Raw genomic sequence first — 22,297 nt, forward strand, 5'->3', positions numbered from 1 at the left:
AGCTCAGTTAGTAGAGAATTTGCCTCATGTGCGCGCCAAGTCCTTGCCACACACACATTCAGCAAAGTGTCATACACCCACAATTCCAGCACTCAGGAGGCAGATGCAGGTGAAACAGAAGTTCAAGGCCATCCTCGAGGCCAACCTGAGCTGTATGACACACTACAAACACAGAAGGAGCTGAGATCCTAGAGCCCCGCCAGACACAGATGGCCTTCAGATTTAAATCCAGGACTACTTCCTCCAGCCTCTACCGCTCTAGAGCTAGGAGTGCTAAGAATAGTCCAGAAAGAAATGTAGCTAACCAGATCACATCCCCTCAGTGTGACCCCAAGGGGGTGTCGCCTTTATTCATCCAATTTCCTTCCTGCACCGGGACAGATTTAACAGAAACAACCACGAGGAGTCACATTCCGCTTTTACAGCTCATTCCTCGACAGTGGCAGAGTTTCCACACTCTTGGTCAGTGCATGCCCCAGCTTGCCGGTGTCCCACCCCGCAACCCTCTCCAAACCCCGCCCATAGCAATTGGCCTTTTGGTGCAGATAACCTCTTGATGGCTTCCAGCCAGTGGACCAGCTCAGTTCTATGTGAGAATAGGTTCTAGCTATTCAGAAACTTGTTTACTTTCCTTCCCTCTGGTCCCAACTAGGGACCTCCATGCTCCCAGTGAGCAGCACCTGCCAGAGTATGGGGAAGGGCCTGTGTGTTTGCTAAATGGGATCGAGACCACTATAGTGGGAAATGACCACATGACTGATCGCCAGTGCACAAAAGCATCTCTGTGCTGCCATCCCTCATGACTGGGTTCAGGATTTTTCTATGACTCTCCCTCACCTCCAGATGCTTAGCCTCTCTAATTGCGCATATCACCTATGCTTATCTCCCGTTCTCCCACATCCAATCCCTCCCTGGCCCGCCCGGCCCATTTGTGCTTGTTCCTTGATCCTCTGGGCTGTCTCACTAGCTCCCAGGGAAACTCATTTTGTTCTTTTTTCAAAATTTGAGACATGGTCTCATGTAGCCCTGGCTGGCCTCAAATTTCTTATGTAGCCAACGCTGGCCTTGAACTCTTGATTTTCAAACCTGTACGTTCTAAGGACTTCACTCAGGAGTCAGTCTCGAACAGGTGGGCTTCCTTGAGTTTAAAGCTAGCCTTGGCGACGTTGTGAGTTCTAGTGCAGCCTGAGCCACAGAATGAAACCCGACCTCAAAACTAACAAAAATCTATCTTACAGGAGTGCTTAAAATATAGAATTGTTGGGCTGGAGAGATGGCTCAGAGGTTAAGAGCACTGACTGCTCTTCCAGAGGTCCTGAGTTCAATTCCCAGCAACCACATGGTGGGTCACAACCATCTGTAATGAGATCTGGTGTCCTCTTCTGGTCATACATGCTGTATACAAAATAAATAAATAAATCTTTAAAAAAATATATAGAATTGTACATTATGCTACTTGGTTTTGTTTTATGGTTCCATAGAATAAACTGAGGACCTCACACATGATAAGACAAGGGTGTCATCATGAGCGTCATCCCCAGGTCGACCTACTGTAAAAAGAGCAGGGACCATTTCTCCTCTGCTTCCACGAACACTCAGCCATACATCCTGTAGCCACATTGATGGTTCCCCTGAAAGGGTGGCTCCTGCTTGTCATCAGATACAGTTTTCTCTTTCTTTCTTTCAATCACGGTGCTAGCTTTTGTCACTCTTTTCAGTTGTCTGTTGAGATAAGCCTTGCTGTGTGGCCCTAGATGCCTAGTACTCACTACGTAGCCAAGGCTGGCCTTGAGCCTTCCTGCCTCAGCTTCCTGAGTGCTAAGATTCTCAGGTGTGCACCAGCACATCTGGCTGGTGGGGTGCAAAGCTCTGAACTCAGGGCTTAGTGCAGATGGCCTCCTGAGTGCTGGGATTTCATGCCCAACTGATGTGGGAGAAACTTGAAGTTGTCAAACTGATCCTATAAAGGATTTACTGATAAGGTTGCTGAGAAAATATTAAGTTCTATAAAGTAGAATTTAATAAAAGAGCGAGGTCTCTAATGTGATTGAAAGGTAAGAAGTGTACTAACCGGATATGTTAGAAACTAGGAGAAAGAAAATTCTGCACCATAATTGGAGTTTAGGGTTGCTGAGAAAGTTTCTGCTGATATTTATTCACCAAGATCGACCTTCAATTAGGCTTTATTCCTATAAGAAAGGGAGACAACCCTGACTTACAACTGGTCATTAGGTCCATCCCCATATCAAAGAACATGCCTCTGAGGGGCTGTTCAAGGGTACAGCTCAGGGTTATAGCCATCAAGGCCCAGTCTTGCCATTAAGCCTCCTGTGCTCTTATTAGGAAAATCCTAATTCTGCCAGGTGGGCAAGATGACCCGGTGAAAGAACTGTTGGAGAACAATGCTGGTGTACTTAAGAAATAATTCTGGCAATATCTCTACTGTATGAATCTCCCGTCTGCCCAAGTGACCAGACTTGCAATCTGGCATCTCTCTCTCTCTCTCTCTCTCTCTCTCTCTCTCTCTCTCTCTCTCTCTCTCTCTCTCTCTCTCTCTCTCTCTCTCTCTCTCTCTTCAAGACAGGGTTTCTCTGTGTAGCTTTGCGCCTTTCCTGGAACTCGCTTTGGAGACCAGGCTGACCTCGAACTCACAGAGATCTGCCTGCCTTTGCCTCCCGAGTGCTGGGATTAAAGGCGTGCACCACCACTGCCCGGCTAGTATCTCTTTTTAAATTGTTCAAAGTGTAACCTGTGGCTGGGACCTATAAGAAATTTCAGGATGAGAGCTTATGTGGAAAACCTAAGCCTAAGGTCTAGGTAAAGCGGTAAAATGTTCTACATGAGGGGGCTGTACCTTGGTTGTCAGCCTTACTGGGACAAGTACTATTAAAGTCTTTCCTTGGGGTTGGAGAGATAGCTCAGTGGTTAAGAGCACTGGCCGCTCTTCCAGAGAACCTGGGTTCAAGTCCCAGCAACCACACGGCAGCTCACAACTATCTGTAACTCCAGTATTCAGCACCCTCACACAGTCATAGATGTAGGCAAAATACCAATGCGCTTTTGGGCGCGCGCGCGCGCACACACACACACACACACACACACACACACACACACACACACACGTCTTTCCTTCATTAATTTCTAAGTGTGAAGCGATTTCTCAGTGAGAAGGCATATCATTTCTATAACACAACTAATACTTCTATTGTCTGATACTTATGAAAGCATGCGTAATAAATAATAATTTTGTTTTTCTAATGAACCAGTTATTGGGACAATCTGTGAGGCTTGTGTTTTGAGCTGAGGGCAGCCACACCTGGTCTCCATCGCTCTTGTGCAGTGTTTGCCTAGATGACCTAAATTGAATGAAGCCTGTTTAGAATAGTTGTGGTTTTAAATCCGTATTGGCTTCTTTTCCAGATGCATATAAGTTCTGAAAATGACTCTTCAGAGAACACTAAAAACCCTGGGGAATGTGAAAATTACAGCTTAGGTTTCAGAATGTTAGTGTTCTGTTTGCTTCCATCTAATTCAAAATAGCAAGCAAAGAGGAAGGGCTATTATCCTTCAGAGAAGTAACATTTCATGACTGTTGCCGGTGGTATTTGCTTAGCTTTCCCTTGGTTGGGTAGGAAATATTTATTAAACATCTAATGTCTACCTCCTCTGAATTTAGTTTTCTAAGAAATAAAAACGTTTAAGACACCATAGTATTCTGTCTTTAGGAGTTTCTAGTTTGGTTGGAGGGGTACAAACCATGTATTATACCTGTGCAGGAGATGCAGGCCTTTGATTCCAGCATGTTGAAGGCCAACCTGACTAATGCAGTGAGACCCTGTCTAAAATAAAAAGCTAAGCTAGTAGTCTAGAGAGAACTCAGTCAGTTCAACCCCCCAGACTCTCCCCCATGATTAAAAAACCCAGGTATGATGGCATGCTTGTAATTTCAGTGCACGGAGGTAGAAGTAGGAGGATGTTGGCAGCTCACTGGCCAGCAAACTTAGTTTCAGATCAATGAGAGACCTTGTCTCCAAAAAAAAAAAAAAAAAAAAAAAAATGTGGACAGTGACTGCCAAGAGTTTGCCTACCATGTACAAAGCCCGAGGTTAAAGTGCCAGTTCCATAGAAATAGATGATAGATAGGTAGGTAGGTAGGTAGGTAGGTAGGTAGGTAGATAGATAGATAGATAGATAGATAGATTTATATTAAAAATTGAACCAGATGTGATGGCTTATGCCTATAATCATAGCAGTCAAGAGGTTAGAGCAGGAGACTCACTCACTGTAAGGAGTTTGAGGCTATCCTGAGCTCAAGGCTACCCTGGGCTACTTAGCCAGACTCTGTGTTAAAAGCAGAGAAAGAAAGGAAAAAAAAAAAAAACATATGATACCACAGACCTGTACTTCCTCAGCTGAGAAATGGACACAGGAGGACCAGGGGGTTGATGCTAGCTCCACTACACTGGAGAGCTTGAGGTTATCCTGAATTACATGAGACCCTGTCTTAAAGCAGGGGCTGGACTACATTGTCTTTTTTTTTTTTTTGGTTTTTTGAGACAGGGTTTCTCTGTGTAGCTTTGCGCCTTTCCTGATACTCACTTGGTAGTCCAGGCTGGCCTCGAACTCACAGAGATCCGCCTGCCTCTGCCTCCCGAGTGCTGGGATTAAAGGCGTGCGCCACCACCGCCCGGCCTGGACTACATTGTCTTGAGAAGCTGCACCCATGCCTTGCATTTGTACGGTCCCTCTCATGAGCATCCTTCTATTATATACCATGCTTAAATGTTACAGTCACCCCTCAGTGAGCCCCAACTCTGCTTCTGAAAAAAAGGAGGTGCAGTTGAGACCGTAGCTCAGAGATGGAGCATTTGCCTAGCAAGCGTGAGATCCCAGGTTCAATACTTTTTGTTTTGTTACTGCAAAAAATAAGCAGAAAAGAAGGAATATTAAAAGTTGAGCTCAAGCTGGGTGTGGTGATGCAAGCCTTTAATTTCAGCACTCAGGGAGGCAGGGGTAGGTAGATCTCTGAGTTTGAGGACAGCCAGGACTATACAGAGAAATTCTGTCTCGAAAAACAAAAAACAAAACAAAGCAAAAGTTGAGCTCTAGTGATTGACATCTATAATCTAAATACTTGGGCATCTAAAATAGGAGTATGGCCAAACTTCAAGACTAGCCCAGTGTCTTAGTCAAGGTTTCTATTGCTATGAAGAGACACCATGACCATGCAATTTTCATAAGGGAAAACATTTAATTGGGGTTGGCTTACAGTTTTAGAGGTTTAGTCCATGATCACTATGGCAGGAAGCATGGCGGCATGCAGGCAGACATAGTGCTGGAGAGGTAGCTGAGAGTTCTACATCTTGAGCCTCAGGCAGCAGAAGTGAAAACTCTTACTAGGCCTAGCTTGAGCAAATATGACACTCAAAGTGACACACTTCCTCCAAGAAGGGTATACCTACTTCAGCAAGGCCACACCTCCTTAAATAGTGCCACTCCTTATTGGGCCAAGCATTCAAACAAGTCTATATGGGCCTTACCTATCTATTCAAACCACCACACACAGAATGCATGTCATTCCAAGACAGCTTGGGTTACAAAGTGATATCCTGCACACTTGTGTATTTGTGTGTGTGTGTGTGTGTGTGTGTGTGTGTGTGTGTGTGTGTTATGGGGTCCACGTACATATACAATAAATATAGAAGAAAAAAAACCATGACTTTAAGTTCAGTCCTAGAAAGTTTTTTATTTCTGTTGTTCTCATTTTGTTTAGGGAGAAAGAGTAAAAGGATTATGTAGGTTGCGGCTTAGTTTAGATACTTCAGTAGAGACTTAAGGACTTCACTGATGGTGGAAAACAAGATTGCCTGTTCTATCCTTCATGTGAGACCTCCCCTACTCCTCTGTCGTTTCCTTCTGGCTAGAGCGGCCCTCATCTCCATGAAGCAGTGGGCATGAGCCACTGGGCCTAGATCTCAGCCCTCCTTTCCCCCAAAGCCAGTTTCCTTTGTGCAGTAAACATCCGGGATCATGGGGCCAACCACTCTCCTGGTGTTTTGAGAGAGATTTTCCCACCGTAGTCCAGGCTGCGCAAGCTGGAACTCCTCGATACCCTCAGCCGGTCTCAAACTCATGCAAGTCATTCTGCTTCAGTCTTGAATGCTGAGATTACAAATGTGAGTTGCCATGCTTGGCTTGAGCCCTACTTCTGAGGAATAGTTTAGATTCCTCCAGAAGAGGAAGGAGGGAAAAAAGCTGTTAAGAACAAGGGGATTGCGGTATATAGGGGAGAGTGAATATGTTTTGTTTCATGTCGTACATGGAGGTGATGATGGGGCAGAGGACATTTATTGTCATTGTCCATTCTCTCACTTTTTCCAGTATGCAGTGTTTATACTCATAAATATTAATGAATAGTCATCTGTTTACCAGTTCACAACCTAATTATGAACAATATATCAATATATATGCATACGTACGCACATAAATCCATGTTATCGATAATAACAGAGTACTTAAAACTTCCAATTCTCATGTAAGCATTTATCCCTAAGCAATACTATCTTACTATCAAACAAGTCAGTCAGAATTGTACATTCAAAACTGTGAAAAACACATGTATATAATTTATGCCTAGTTTATTATAAACTAGTTTATATATAAAATAAATGAACTATAATTTAAATAAACTAGTTTTATACGGGATAGTAATAGAAGCATATTTTCAGTAGCCAAGCATCTGGTTAACCATAAGCCTAACTGTAATTTGACTTCTTGATTGATAGGACTTTCTTTGGTTAAAAGTGTAGGGCAAGTGATTTGGGGAGGAATTTGAGTTATGGAGAACTGTGTCAGGATAAAAAGAAATCATTACTAGCCTACCCTCAGAGGTAATATTAATATCTTAGTGAATAGATGTTTAATTTTCAATCACAGTTGTGATGTATGTAGGATGATCGATCCTCATGTTAACATGACTTCATTTTAATTTTTTTAGTACTTCCCCCTTTTGAGACCATGTCTTACTTTATGGCCCAGGCTAGACTTGCTATGTAACCCCAGCTGGCCTCACCCATGGTCCTCCTGCCCCAGCACTGGGAGGTCATGCTGTATATACCAGTCTGGTCTTGAACTCACAAAGAGTTCACCTGCCTCTACCTCCCAATTGCCAGGATTAAAGATGTGCTTTCATTGCCATTATTATGGGCCCTATACCTGGCTTGGCATCTGACTCTTTATGTAGCAGGAAATGGGCTGGAATTCCTGATTCTCCTGCCTCTACCCTCCTGAGTGCTGGCAATGTGCACCACCATGACTTGCTTGCCCCAACTTTTGGCCCTGCACACAATTCTCATATATTCCCACGTGACACAAGGTTTGCCTGACCCTTTTGAATTTTTTTCAACACGCAAGGAGATCGGTATCAGCTCATTTCTATTCCTATTTTGGCACCGGAATGGGGTAGTTCCTTCCATTGTATGGCCTTTCCTCTGGGTTCACATGAATCTGGGAAATCTGACTCGGGTACACATCAGGAGAGGTGGAAATGAGCTCAGAAGCATGGACAGAATCTGCTGCGTGTTGGCAGTCGAGGCTCAGCCATGCATAACTGAGTCGATGGACTGTGGCTGTATGCCATTGTTATGGGCCAGCATATGAACAGCTTTACTAAAGATCAATTTGCTTCATGAAAGGGAAGATGTTCTAGGGCAATAGCCATACTTTGGATTACTAACTAAAATGGAATTAACGTCCTTTTTAGTGAAACTATATAAAGAATCCTAATTTTGATGCAAAATGGGGTTTGAATCCACCCCCACCCCATAGTAGCCCCATAAAACTTTTAACACAGTCACCATCATCCACAGGATTAAATTTTGTTTTACAGGTTTGTAGTACAAGTTTCTGATGTAGTAGGCACAGTGATTTTTTTGGGGGGTGGGGTGGCGTCATTCTCAAAATAGGATATTATACTATAGCCCTCACCAGCCTGGAACTTATCTGTAGCTCAAACTAGCCTCAGACTTACAGTGATCCTCCTGTCTCAGTCTCTTTTTGAATATTGAGATTACAGGCATCAGCCACTGTGTCTGACCAGGCACTATCTGTCTGCATTATCATATTTAAATGATACAAAAAGTTCCCAACTAGGCACAATTACTATTTTTTAATTATTATATTTTATCTTTATTTTATGTATTTCGATCCTTACATTTTACTGTGTGGTGTGTGCACATGTGCCATGGGGTACATGTGGAGATGAGAGGACAGTCGGTGGGAGTCAGTTTTCACTTTTCCCACATGGGTCCCAGGAATCAAACTCGGCATCCGGCTTGCCTAGTAAGTACCCGTGTTAGTGGAGCCATTTCTCTGACTCTAGACACCATTACTCTTCCCACTTTCCAGGTGGAGAATTAGTCACATAACCAAGTACTTCTCTGATCTTAGATCTCATACTTTGAAAAAAGTACCGTGTGCATAAGTAAATAGAGATAATGCAAATGGCAATAGAGTGCCATATAGATGGGGATAGAGATAACACAGAACTGTGAGGAGCTACAGTTATTTCAAGTACCATTTGGGGACTAAAATAGGCCAACTGCAGTTATTCCCTGACGATCATCCCAAGCATCCCCACCATCCCGTCTCGGCAGGTTTGTGGTCCTCTAAAGAGATGGCGTGTATGTCGCCTCCCCCTGATAGTCTCTGACCTTCGAGCCTAGGCAGTAAGGCTGTCATGGTTGATGGGCATTTGACAGCAATGCCAAGATGTGCAACAGGGAGGAAATACTCCCCGGTGCAGAGACAGCTGGATAGCCACATGCGAGAATGAAATTGGCGTCTTACCTCACACCTTATGTAATTGAGTCAAACTGTGTCATTGAACTAAATATAAGAAAAGAGAACAAGAAATGGGGGAAAAAAACCAAAAAAACCTCTTGTGCTTGGGCAAGGCAAAGGCAAAATCAACAAAGTAAGAGAGATAGATGGAATTAAAAGCCTGTGCTATGATCAGGGCTATAAAAGATGGGAACTGATAAATCACAATAGGAGAAAAATATTTAAACACTATATGTCTCATAAGACACTCACCTTCAGACCATGTAAAGAATTCATAGAACTCAACAATAAAGAGCCATGGCCAGCCAGGTATAGTGGCACAGGTGTGTAACCTCAACATTTGAGTGGTGGAGGCAGGAGGGTTAGGAGTTCAAGGTCATCCTTGGCTACAAGAGATTGTATCAATGACACGATAGGCAGACGACCTATGAGCCATTTATTTCCCCCAAAGGAGATATGGAAAATGGACAATAGATGCATGAAAAATGATCAAAGTCATTAGTTGTCAGGGTCATACAAATCAAAACCTCAATGTGATACAACTTCACACCTATGGGATGATTATAATGAAATGGAACAGATGATAATGATTTTCTGGCTAGAATGTGGAAAATTTGGAAAGCAGTCTGGCAGTCTCTCAAAAGGCTGAACAGTTGCCATATGGCTGAGCAATTCCATTTCTGGGTATATGATGAAGAAAAAAATGAAACATACACACACAAAACCCTTGTACACTCATGCATCACTTAATGACATGATTAGAGAAATCTGTTATTAGGTCAGTTTGTCATTGTGTGAACATTATACGGTACACTTACACAAACCTAAAGAGTCTAGGCTATGCTGCATGTATGTATAGTCTATTTCTTCTAAAGCTGGGATGAACAAAAACCACATAATATTAAAACAGACAAACAGGCATGGTGGTGCATACCTATACTTACAGCATTTGGGAGGCAGAGGCAGGGGGATGCAAAGAGCTGGGCCAACCTGGGCTACATAGTCTGTTAATAGCTGTGGGGTTTTGTTTGTTTGTTTTTAAATTGGGGGATGAAAATGCTCTCACATGGATTGTATGGATGGCTACATAGTGAAAACCATTGAATTGTACCAGCTAAGTGAGTCATTATATGATGTATGAGTTACAGTGGAATGAAGCTAGAAGTAGAGTTAAGGGAGAAGGAAGAGGTGGAGTCAGCATCCCGGCAGCAGCTGCTTCCGCTTCCTGGAGCCCTGTGTCTCCGTGTGTGGAGCTCAGGTTGCCTTCCAGGACAGGGGCTGTATCAAGATGTAGTGCAGGGTTGAATATCCAGCTCTGGCCACCCCTTCGCACAATTATGTGAGTGGCCTCCTACCTAGAGCCACAGAGGGATTACCAAATTAAATCCCGGCCAACCCTTAGAATACTTAAGAGACAGTTAAATGGTGATTGTTTCAAGCCACCAAGTTTGAGAGTAATTTTTTCCTTCTTTTAAAATAATTATTATCATTTTCAATGTTTGAATATTTTGCCTACATGTATGTCTATGTACCACGTGAATGCCTGGTGCTTATGGAGGCCAGAAGAGGATGTCAAATCCCCTGAGGCTGGTGTTATAGATGGCCATAAACCACCATGTAAGTGCTGGGAATTGAGCCTGGGTCCTCTGGAAGAGCAACCAGTGCTCTTAACTGCGGAGCCATTTTTTTTTATATACCAGAACAGACCAAATAGTAAGTCAAATTCCTTCTTTAACACGGAGTCTTCATCTAAATACTGAAATCCAATCCCGAGAAAGACTTGGTCTTAAGAAGAGGAACCAAGATGGGGACATTCCTGGATTGTGAGGGGAAATGAGTTGAGATGAGCTGAGGACACCGGGAGTTTTAAATGGCAAGAGATGAGCCTGCCAGCTGGCCGCTTTCCTGAAGCCTGGGCAGGAGGAGCTCGCCAGCCACTTGTCCAGAGGCCACCAGCTACTTAGCGGGAGTTCTAAAGGACGGAGCAGATCGCATTTCTGGTTACCAGAAGCAGCGTGGAGTAACCCCGTGCACTTGTCCCCTTGGCACCCTAAGAGGAAAGCGACCATGCAGGAAGAAGCCGAAGTGGAGCTGCAGGCTAAGAGCCTTGTGTGCATGCCGTGGCACACATGATATTCAGAGGATAGCTTTCAGCAGCAGGTTCAATCCTTCCATGGGATAGAACGCAGAGCATCGGGCTAGGAGGGGAAGCGCCTTTACCCAGCGCGTCACTTCATCAACCTGTGGAGAGGGTTTTACTTTTTATTTATTTATTTAAAGAGAAAATGTTAAGGTAGAGTCTGACTGCGTTGCCCAGGCTGGTCACGGATGAGAGAGCCTTTCATCTTAGCCTCCTGAGCATTAGGGATAAAAGACATGCGCCACCACACCTGGCTTTGTTTATTTATTTATTTATTTGGTTTTTCGAGACAGGGTTTCTCTGTGTAGCTTTGCGCCTTTCCTGGAACTCACTTGGTAGCCCAGGCTGGCCTCGAACTCACAGAGATCCGCCTGGCTCTGCCTCCCGAGTGCTGGGATTAAAGGCGTGCGCCACCACCGCCCGGCCCACACCTGGCTTTGTGAGGGCCGCGTTTTAATGCTGTATAGCCAGGAATACATAATAATGAGCTTAATTTATTCGTCAGCATTTTTTTTTTTTGGGTAAACATGTTACATTAGGAAACACCTATAAACAGCTTAGATGGGGCCTGTGATCTCTAAATGTTCACTTTCAAGTAAACAGATGATTCCTGGGTGGTTCTAGAAGAGATACAGTGTCCAGACTGTATATAGACCTGAGAGTTCTCACAGGAAATAACATATAAAATGGGAAAACTTAGGAGACCGGTGTTTCTTCTCTTTTCATTCACAATATCATGAGCATCCACAGAAGTGGAGGAATGGTGACAGTCCTTATTGGTCCTGTGCATGCGTCCTTCTGCCCTTCCTGCTCGAGTCTCATCACCGACACAGGCTCCCAGCTCTGGCTCTGCAGGGGTTTCTCCGATGTAATTTTGTTTCTAGGTCTTGGCAATGCTATTTCATCTTTCTCTCCATGTTCAGAGATGTGCAGTATGTCACACATTTTTTTTTTCATTCTCCATTTATATCAGTGTGTTTCATTGGTCAGTTATCAAAAAATGACTATTAGTTCAAACAGCTGTGATGTCCTGTTTCTTCCAGTTCTATGGGTCACATGGGGGCCCCTCTGCTGGTTTCTCTTGGGCTCCTTCGTGTGGTTGCTGGTGGGTGAGACAGAGGGTTTCTGTTGTGCTGGCAGGTCCAAGATGGCCTCCGTCATGCTTCTGAGAGTTGGTCCTGGCTATTGCCTCGTACCCTGGTTCTCCCTGGGACCTTTCTCCTAGAAGCCTACACCTGCTTCTCCCATGGTCATTTCTGGACGGCACCCTCAGGTATAAAGGCAGACATTTGTTCAGAAGCCTCCTGTTACAGTTCTAATGTCACTTTTCCTCATCCGTTGTCATGAGGCCAGTCACAGGTTCCTCACTTGGGGACAGCAGAGAGGGAGGAAGCAAGAGGAAGTGTCTATCTAATTACTCCTTATCAATAAAAACTCAGGAGTCAGATATCGGGGTAAGAACCTGAACGATCGGAGAAGCGACCAGTAACCTCCTCTCTCTCTCCTTCGTTGACCCAAAAGGGCCAAGAATCTTTTCTAACCCCCCACTCCTAGTTCCTGTGCCTCTCTATATGCCCTTGGTCCTCTGTAACCTCTATGGCTAATTTTGGACAGCAAGTGGCTAGCTCCGCCCTCTAACTCAAGGTAAACTTTATTGGCAGTCTCGGGAGTGTCAGAGTATGAACAAAATATCCCACAACAAGATCTTCTTGTGTGTCTTCTTTTTAAAAATTTTAAAAGTATTTATTTATTATTTATTTGTTGGTGTGTGTGGATGGTGTGTGGATGTGAGTGTGGGCCTATGGATGTCACAGCGAATATGTGTGGATGTCAAAGGACAACCCCGTGGAGTTCTCTCTTTCCACCTTTATATGAATTCTGGGAGGCAAGGTCATTGGGCTTACATGGTGTCTTAGTTTGGGTTTCTATTGTTGTGAAGAGATGCCATGACCACAGCAACTCTTATAAGGAAAACATTTAATTGGGTGGCTGGCTTACAGTTTCAGAGGTTCAGTCCATTATCATCAGGTTGGGGAACATGGCAGCGTGCAGGCAGATGTGGTGCCGGGAGCTGAGAGTCCTACATCTTGCAGGTAACAGGAAGTCAGCTGACTGTCACACCGAGGGAAACTTAAAAGAAACCACACGGCCCGCCCCCACAATGCCATGCTTCCAACAAGGCCACACTTCCTAATAGTGACACTCCTTTTGGGGGCCATTTTCTTTCAAACCACCGCACATGGCCTGTGCTTTTGCTTTCTGAGCCATCTCACTGGCTCTCTGTCATGTCTCTTCTAATCGAGTCATCAGAGCTTCAGTCTCAAAAGCTATTTTTGCCCAAAGTCCCCATCTCCAGGTGCCATCACTTTAGAGACAAGTAAATTGGGGGTGGGGACACATGCAGTCACTCCGAAGTTATTTTAACATGGTGGTCTAGGGTGTGGAATTGGAGAGATGTTATAAGCCAAGTTACAAAGATAGGCCGATGCATTGTAGAAGCCCTGACTTACCCACGCTGCATTCTTTCTTTATATGTGTGCTATATTTCTTTATGCTGCGTTTGTTTTGTTTCATAAAGGTGTGTTGCTTTTGTTGATGCTGCATTTGTTTGTAAAGATGTGTTACTGTTTCACCTTGCCTGCCTAAGGCACCTGATTGGTTTAAGAAAAAGCTAAACGGCCAATAGCTAGGCAGTAGAGGGATAAGCAGGGCTAGTGGGAAGAGAGAATAAGTAGGAGGAGAAATCTAGGAACAGGGGAGAAGAGAGAACGAGGGAGGAAGGGAGGGAGATGTCTGGGGCCAGAAGCCAGACAGCCAACTAGACATGGAGGAAGCAGGAAAGCAGGACACACAGAATGAAAGAAAGGTAAAAAGCCCCAAGGCAAAATGTAGCTAAAGAGAAACAGATTAAAACAAGAGCTAAGATAAGACCTAGCATTCGCCAGGTAGTAGTGGTGCACGCCTATAATCCCAGCACTCGGAGGCAGAGCCAGGCAGATCTCTGTGAGTTTGAGGCCAGCCTGGTCTACAAAGCAAGTTCCAGGAAAAGCGCAAAGCTACACAGAGAAACCCTGTCTGGAAAAAATAAAATACTGAGCATTTATGACTAATAACTAATATTAAGTATCCGTGTCATGATTTGGGAGCCAGTTGGTGACCCAAAAGAAAAAGCCTGGTACACTTCCCTTCTTTCTTTCTTTATTCCCTTGGGGGTGTGAGCGTGGCTGGGTGCTAGGAACCGAGCCCAGGGCATGGTGAACACTATACCGCTGAGCCAGACCCCCAGCGCTGCCACTACTTTTCAAGGTGGCTAACTGGAAGGCAGCCAATGAATGGTAGATGTGCAGATTGTGTTCCCAGTTTTTGTTTAAATACCAGGAGAAAAGGCATCTTGTTCATTTCCTGACACAGATCGTCTCTTGGAATTGACGTTCGTAGCCGCATATGACAGCTACATCTGTCTGTCTGACAGCTCTTCTGTGGTGCTTCCTAGAAGCCTCTGATATACTTCCTGGAAGCCTCCGATATACTTCCTGGAAGCCTATGTTGTCCGATTTCAGATGAGCTATTTTCCCTCTATTTACTTTGGCTTTTCTTTTCCTTGTTTTTTTTTTTCCTCCCAGACTGATGAGTCCGGAAACCACACTCCTCCAGCCCAGGGAAGAGGAAGGGGTGAAGTATGAGAGAACTTTCATGGCTTCTGAATTCCTAGACTGGTTGGTTCAGGAAGGAGAGGCCACAACCAGGAAAGAGGGAGAGCAGCTGTGCCACCGGCTTATGGAACATGGCATCATACAGCATGGTGAGTGTATCAGTCAGCGCTTGCTGCAGTGACAAATGATCCCATAACCTGTGGTTTGTAATAACATATACTTACTTATTCGTGGGTCTGTAAGCCAGCTGTGCCTCTGGACAGTGTCACTTCCCTCTATGTTGAGAGTCAAGTTCACATCTGTTTCTTGCCTTGCCCGATCACTGTGAGATCGGTTTTTTAAAGGGATATGTTATTTTGCAGATGTTTCAGCAGACACCAAAAAGGAAAGGCAAAGTCTTTTTAATTTGATGTCTGTGGGTGTTTTGCCTACACGTGCATCTGTACCACATCAGTGCCTGGTGCCCACAGAGGCCAGAAGAGGGTGTCAGATCACCTAGGACTGGAGGTACAGATGGGGTTGTAATTGCCGTCTGGATGCAGATAGTTGAACCTGGGTCCTCTGGAAGAACAGACAATGCTCTTAATGGCTGAGCCATCGCTTCAGCCCAGGAAGGCAGATTCTTACAGAGCTTCCAAAAGCTCTGGTTAGATATAATATCACATCACAGTTCTATATACAACTGGCCCTCACAGTCATATAGTCACCTTGAAGATTGGAAGTTCAAGGTCATTCTTGACTACATAGCAAGTTCAAAGCCAGCTCGAGCTACACAAAATCCTCTCTCAAAAACAAGCATGAAAATAATTCACAAAAAGAATAAATGGTTTTGTTTGTCAGATCTACTGTCCATGACCTTAGGGAAGCAGTGTTTGGGACAGGAGAATGAACTGTGATACAAACTGCACTGTGAAGAGATAATACAAAAGGGCTTTGCAAGCATTTTCTTCCTGTGGGATAAATTTTAATGATGCAATATAACCTCTGGTGAAGAATTTTATTATCTTTACTGCATAACAAATAACTTTAAAGTTTAACAGCATACCAAATGAGAGTTTCTGTGGATCAGGAATTGGGGTGAGGCTTGGCTGGGTGGTTCTTATTGGGGTCTCACCTGAAGCTGTGGCCACACTGTTAGGCAGGGCTCCAGGACTGGAAGATTCATTTCCACAAAGGCTCACTGTTGCTGAACTCCACCAGGTTCAGCCAATTACTTTCTCTTATGACGATGACCTCATTGGGTGAATGTAGACATAAACAAGAGTAGACACAGAGCTCTCATCTAATGGTCCTGCTCTTAGTAACAGCCCACCCAGTTCATTTCCGTGCAAGGTGTGGACTTGGGGCAAGGAGAAGAAAGTCGGAAGCATGTGGTCGTTTCAGCCCAAATCCAAGAAACAGTGATATAGAGGCTGTGAACTCCTTCCTTCCCCTAACCCTCTTCCCTTCCAAGCTGAGAATTTCTGTCCCAAGAGTATGAAACTTGAGAAATAATGAACAATGTTTTCCTAACTCTAGAATGCATCTCTGTAGTGGGTCTTGAAATGCACGCCCACCATTACACATGTGTGGATATCAGAGGACAACTTGCCAGAATCTGTTCTCTCCTTCCACCCTGGTTCCCAGGAATCACACTCGGGTTATCTGGATTGGCAACAAGCACCTTTACCCACTGAACCATCTCCCCGTGGAGATAGTTTTCGAAAGCCATTTCCAGCATTAGAAATAATTCATGCACATGTTCGTTTTTTTACCCCTCATTGTGCCCTCTGTGGACCTTCAGTATTTACCTGGGAACATGATAGAAATGCAGAAACTCTTGCCCTGTCCACATTCTGCTGAACCTCATCTATATTTCACCAAGATCACCATGAGATTGGAATGTACCTAAGGGGCTGAGCATGATGGCATATGTCTGTAATCTCAGCACTGAGAGGTAGAGGTTGGGAGATAAGGAGTTCAAGGTCATCCTTGGCTACATATCAAGTTCAACATTATAACGTGAGAGGTACTAAGCCCAACTACAGTAGAAAAGAACAGGGCACAGTTATGTAGTAAACAAGTCTTATTTTGCAAAGCTCTTATTTATAATACAAAAGATGTAAATGCTGATGTTCACATAGTATATGTACCTACAGAGAGGCATACATAGTGAGATATGGTCATGTGTTGCAACCCAAAAATTATTTGTTACTGTATGCTGGGGTCAAGTATTTGGAAAGCCACCAGTGTGGAGGCGTTGGCTCCTTTGGCTGCCAATGTATTCCAGGGCATCCCGTCATGTCCACTACTACCATGCTGAACTCACACTTGGCTGTTGAGGACCTTATATGTCCATGGCTGAATTAGGTTCAATGAAGATGGGAGTTGCAGATAAAGCATGGTGTCAGGCTGTTCCCTGGCCTTATGCAGCTGATAGTCCTGTGACTATAGACCATATACTGGAACTATAAGAATCCATAAACAGTAGAGGATATTTTATGTGTGTGAGTTCTTTGCCTGCATATATGTATATGCACCACATGCATGCCTGGTACCCACCACATGCATGCCTGGTACCCACAGAGGCCAGAAGAGGACACTGCATCCTCTGGAACTGGATGGTTTTGAGACTTGGGATGGGTTCTGGGAGAGTTGAACCTGAGGCATCTCTCCAGCCCTTGATCATTGTATTCTTAGGAATTTAGTTGAACCTCTTAAATCTAATAAGGTAGCTATTTTTTACATTTTTACTGCATGTGATATGCTGTCTGTCATCTTAACAAAGCTGTAAGAGTACAATACAGTATTGGTGACTAAAAGGCAGCTATTCTTATTATCTCCATTTTATGGTTCAAGAAATAAAGATATCAATATGTTAAACAGTTGTGTTGGAAGCCGCTCAGGTAGAAGTAGACAAGTGGGTATTACTGCTAGTAAGTGTGAACTTGGAGTCGGTTAGTGTGGCTGCCATTTTCCCTAGTGAGCAAAGGCAGTTTTTGGGTTGAATCTACCATCATTTTGCTCCAGGGAAAAAAAGCCAGATGATACCAAGTTCTATGAGAAAACCAGTTTTCTACACTACAGTCTACTGACTCATTCTGTACAGGAGAGAAGATACCAGATGCCATGAGTTTTTTCCAAGTGATTTCCAAGAGATGAGTAATTATACCTCAATTACAGTGTGGTTTTATAATGCTGTAACCTCCATGCCATGCAGGTGAGCCATCACAGATAAAATCAAGGCATTATTAATAGAGAATCTAAGTGTGGGAGCAGGGCCCTCCAGCTGTAGGAGGACTACGAATTTCGTATGGAGAATCTGGAAAGCAAACTCATTTCCTGACAGATTTCACACTGCTAGATCACTGACTCAGAAGTAGGAAAACAGTGTCCCCATAGTTACTGTCCTCAGAGACACTCTGAAATGTCTAGCCAATAATAATTTCACAGGTTAAACATTAAAGCAAGTCACCCCTTATGCTTTGACTGAATGAAAGTGGTTCCCTCAGTTGAAACTAGTCAGTGTGAGCATCAGGCCCTGTCAGGAAGAACTTAACTTTGCCTATGAATGGTAAGCGATGCTCTTATTAAGGCAAGGCTTGTTAGATGAGTAATTAGCTGGCATTCATATTTATGGACATGCCTGTGTCTGTGCAGGCATATATACATAATTACAAATGCCTATATGATGAACATATGTTCATACATTTCTAGTTCATTTGTTCTTTTTTTTTTAACTCAAGTCCTCACACATAGGAGGTAAATGCTCTACCACTAAGTTATAGACACAGTCGTGTGTGTGTGTGTGTGTGTGTGTGTGTGTGTGTGTGTGTTGCGGTGTGCACCTGCAGCTTGTGCACATACCCTTTGAAGAGTCTTAATCTATTTGCCACACTGGTCCAAACTCCCCTTATAGCCTAGGCTGGCCTCAAACTCACTTGTATCCTCCCACTTCAGCCTCCTGGGTGCTGGGATTGTAGGTATGCACTACCACGCCTGAGTTTTCAGCCCTACTTTGCATTTTGACACAGGGTCTTACCAGGTTACCTTGGCTGACCTTGAACTCTTAATAGTGCAGGTAGGCCTCAAATTTGCAATCCTTGACTCAGCCTCCCGAGTGGCTGTGATTGCAGGCCTGCACCACCAGGCCCAGCTCTTTATTACTTTCTAATGCACTTATGTTTACTATATACCTGGGCTAAATATTTTGTAATATATTGTAATATATGTATGTCTTTCACTCATATGATTGTATATATTCTGATTAAACCCATAGAGGCTTAGCACATGTCTGAAATACCCGTACTGGTGGAGGAAATGCTGAAGCAAGAAGGTTGTAGATTGGATGACAATTAGACCTACATAGTAGGTTTCTGATTAGCTTGGCCTACAGAGTGAGACTTGGTCTCAAAAACACATGTGTACATACATCATAATTCCTGTAGTAGTTCTATGACATTGATATAAGTACAGAAACTTAACAGTAAAAATTTATGAGGTTCAAAGCCTTTTAAGATATTTTGCCAAGGTTGCCCAGATAGGCTGTAGCAACTATAAGCACTGTGCCTAAGAAAGCAGCTCATACGAGTTGTGGGTGAAGCTCAGTTGGTAGAATGCTTGCCTAGTGTGACTGACAGCCTAAGACTGATGGTCAACACCACAAAAACTAGGCATGGTGGCACGTGTCTGTAATTCCAACATTTAGGAGATAGAAGCAGGAGGATCAAAAATATCACGGCCATCCTTGATTACGTAGTGAGTTTGAGGCCAGCCTAACCTAGATGAGACCTTTATTGAAGATGAAGAAGAGGGGCTGAAGAAATGGCTCTGTGGTTTAGAGTACTTGTTGCTTGGGCAGAGGACCTGGGTTCGGTTCCCAGTACCCACGTGGTGGTTCACAACCTGACATAACTCCAGTTCCAGAGGGCTGAATGCCCTCTTCTGAAACAGGAGGAGGAGGGAACTTCTCTGGGCCCAGTATGTGGGCAGTTGGTGTGGCTCTGGCATAATAGAATGTGCCCCATTGTGGAGGACATACAGCCTGGATTTTGAGCCTAGCTCTGTCTTCTGAGTAACCGTATTTCACTTTCCCATCTACAGATTTATTAATGTATGAAGTTAGCTTCTAATTTTATCTTTTTGAGTTCTCCTGGCCAGAGAGGTTTTGACCACTACATGGACATTGTCTACACTAGAAAGAGTCATCACATAATGGCGAAGATAGACAATAGTGCAAGAATACATGGCAAGATCAGCAAGAGATCATGTGATCTGGAGAAGGGGAGGCACAGGTTTCCTGTATGGTCTCAAGGCACAGGCTTCTGCCTCCAGTGCAGGGCAGTAACACATATCCAAAGCCTCTGTCCAGGGGAGCCCTGCTGAGACTCTGAAACCCAAGCGCTTTACTGCGGGTCATTCCTATCTGCGTACTGCCTGCTCCCCCAGCCATGACTGCTAGCGTTCCAGACTCCTGGAAAGAAAGCAGGTGCTCTCATAAATCACACTGCCTGTGGATATAGTGCACCTTAGTGTTGCAAGTGGGTGGAGTGGCCTTATCAGCCCGTGACTTAGGAAGCCTTCCAAAAGCCAAGTTTCCAGAGGCTAGCCAGAGCACAGCCCCGTAAGCAGGCACGGCTGTTGGGGATGCTAGATTGAGCTGTCCCATATCACCTGATGGTGAGAATTGAATCACAGCACTTAGGGAAAGCTCTCGGCACAATGTTCGGCTCTGGTGGCCTCAAAGACCAGCTTTTTGTGTGTGATCTGCTCACCTGTAAATCATAGTGACCATTTATAGAGCTCCTACTGTCTTTGAGCCGCTATGGTAACATCTGCTCCTTTACATTCTTATTTTGCTTGTCCTCCCTAGGTCCAGTATTTGAACACCTGGTCCCCAGTTGGTGGCACTGTTTGGGCTTTAGGCAGTGCATGTAGCCTTGCTGGGAGAAATATGTCACTAGGGGTGGAATTTAAGAGCTTAAGGCTTCACCCTCTTCCAGTTTGCTCTTTCTGCTTTGGCTTGCATTTGAAGATGTGAGCCCTCAGCTCCCTGCTCCTGACTGCTGTTGTCTGTCATGACTCCATTCTGCCATCATGGACTCTTATTCCTCTGGAGCTGTAAGCCCCGCCCCACAAACAAACAAACAAACAAACAAAAACTTCTATAAGTTCCCTTGGTCATAGGGTTTTGTCACAGCAACAGGAAAATAACTAATACGTTTACATTCTCATTTATTTATTATTGTCTGTTTGTATGATACTATGGGAAGGGGTAGGGTGTGAGTATGCTAGTGTGTGTGTGTGTGTGTGTGTGTGTGTGTGTGTGTGTGTGTGTGTATGTGTGTGTGTGTGAAGTCAGAGGAGTCCAGTGTTCTCCTTCCATCTTTACATCAGCTGTGGGAATCGAACTCAGGTCATCAGGCTTGCATGAAAGTACCTTTATCCACGGTGCCATCTCTTTGGTCCAAGCGGCCTCATTTTCACATGGTTAAATAACCTGCTAAAGATGAGAACTAATAAGTCGTAGATTCAAGGTTCAAATCAGGGCAGTTTTAGAAACTCCCTCTTACCCACTGAGGAGGACCAGCTGCTTATTGTTAGCCCCACTTGGCTAAGAAAAAAAAATCGTTAGCTCATAAAATCTGAACCGTGTTGACTGTATTACAGCAGCTCACATGGCTGGCAGATGCTGCAACTTATTAAAAAAAAAGAAGAAGAAGAAGCTTTAGCCTACAAAATCGACCTTTTCTCAAACAGTAACAACCTTGGGGTTTTGTGTAACTTTTGAAGTGTGGTGGGTACACTCGCCTGATACTAAATATTTCCCCAGCCGCCTTAGCTGTCAACTGGTTATCTTAGCTCTAAGTGGAGAGAGATGGGGACCCGATAATCACAAGGGTAAGGCACTCACAGCTGCAGCAGCTGACCCTGGATAATCAGGCTCCCGTGGCCGTGTCCACACATAGCATTTCCTCCTTTTCCGCCTTGGCCAGGGCACTTCAGCAACATCAACACTTTACAAAGCCTTCTGCCTTTTCCTTTGAAGTCCGTAATTATATTAAACCTTGCAATACGCAGAAGAGCAATTTGACATACATTAGCTTTACAATCCTTTCAGCCGCCCTAGGGTAGCGATAATTAGGGGGAAGATGGAAGCTGGGACATTTGCTTAGTCAAGAAAGATGTTCAGATAGGGAGAGGTGGCGTCATTCCAGTATTCAAGGTCATTGATGGAGGTCAGCCTAAGCTTGCAAACAATTGGACAAAAATAAATAAATATTAAAAATATAAAGAAGGAAGCGGGAAGGAGGGTTAAAGAAAAATCTTTTTCTTTCTGCCCTTCTTGAGTTCTTTAAAAAAGGACTGTCTTTGGGTATTGTGGGAGATCAGCTCCCGCTTTTTTTCCCCTAGGGGACTCTTGAGGAGTGAGGGATAAGAGATTGAGGTAGAAATATAGAGGAGAGAGACAGACAGAAACACAGGATAGCCTCAGGAGGGCCCAGGTCAAAACCCACTGGCCCCTTCAGTCACTTCTCAAGGGCTACTTATAGAAATGCCAAGGAGTGTCGCATAAGACCTCCACGTAGCACAGTGAAGTGCAGACCCTTCCAAACACCTGGTAACCATACACACACACACACACACACACACACACACACACACACGGTCAATCCATCCTCTT

The 22,297-nt window shown here is 44.2% G+C and overlaps 1 protein-coding gene across 1 annotated transcript in view; it reads left to right on the forward strand.

Annotated features, from left to right (window-relative positions):
* The window catches only part of Deptor (DEP domain containing MTOR interacting protein), a 157,272-nt gene that overhangs the window by 69,425 nt on the left and 65,550 nt on the right, over positions 1 to 22,297 (forward strand). The window contains exon 4 of the mRNA XM_028871913.2: positions 14,605 to 14,783. Coding sequence (XP_028727746.1) covers positions 14,605 to 14,783 — 179 coding nt within the window. The remainder of the gene's footprint in view (positions 1 to 14,604; positions 14,784 to 22,297) is intronic.

Source organism: Peromyscus leucopus, chromosome 20 (assembly GCF_004664715.2).
Source record: "Peromyscus leucopus breed LL Stock chromosome 20, UCI_PerLeu_2.1, whole genome shotgun sequence".
NCBI classification, from domain to species: Eukaryota; Metazoa; Chordata; class Mammalia; order Rodentia; family Cricetidae; genus Peromyscus; species Peromyscus leucopus.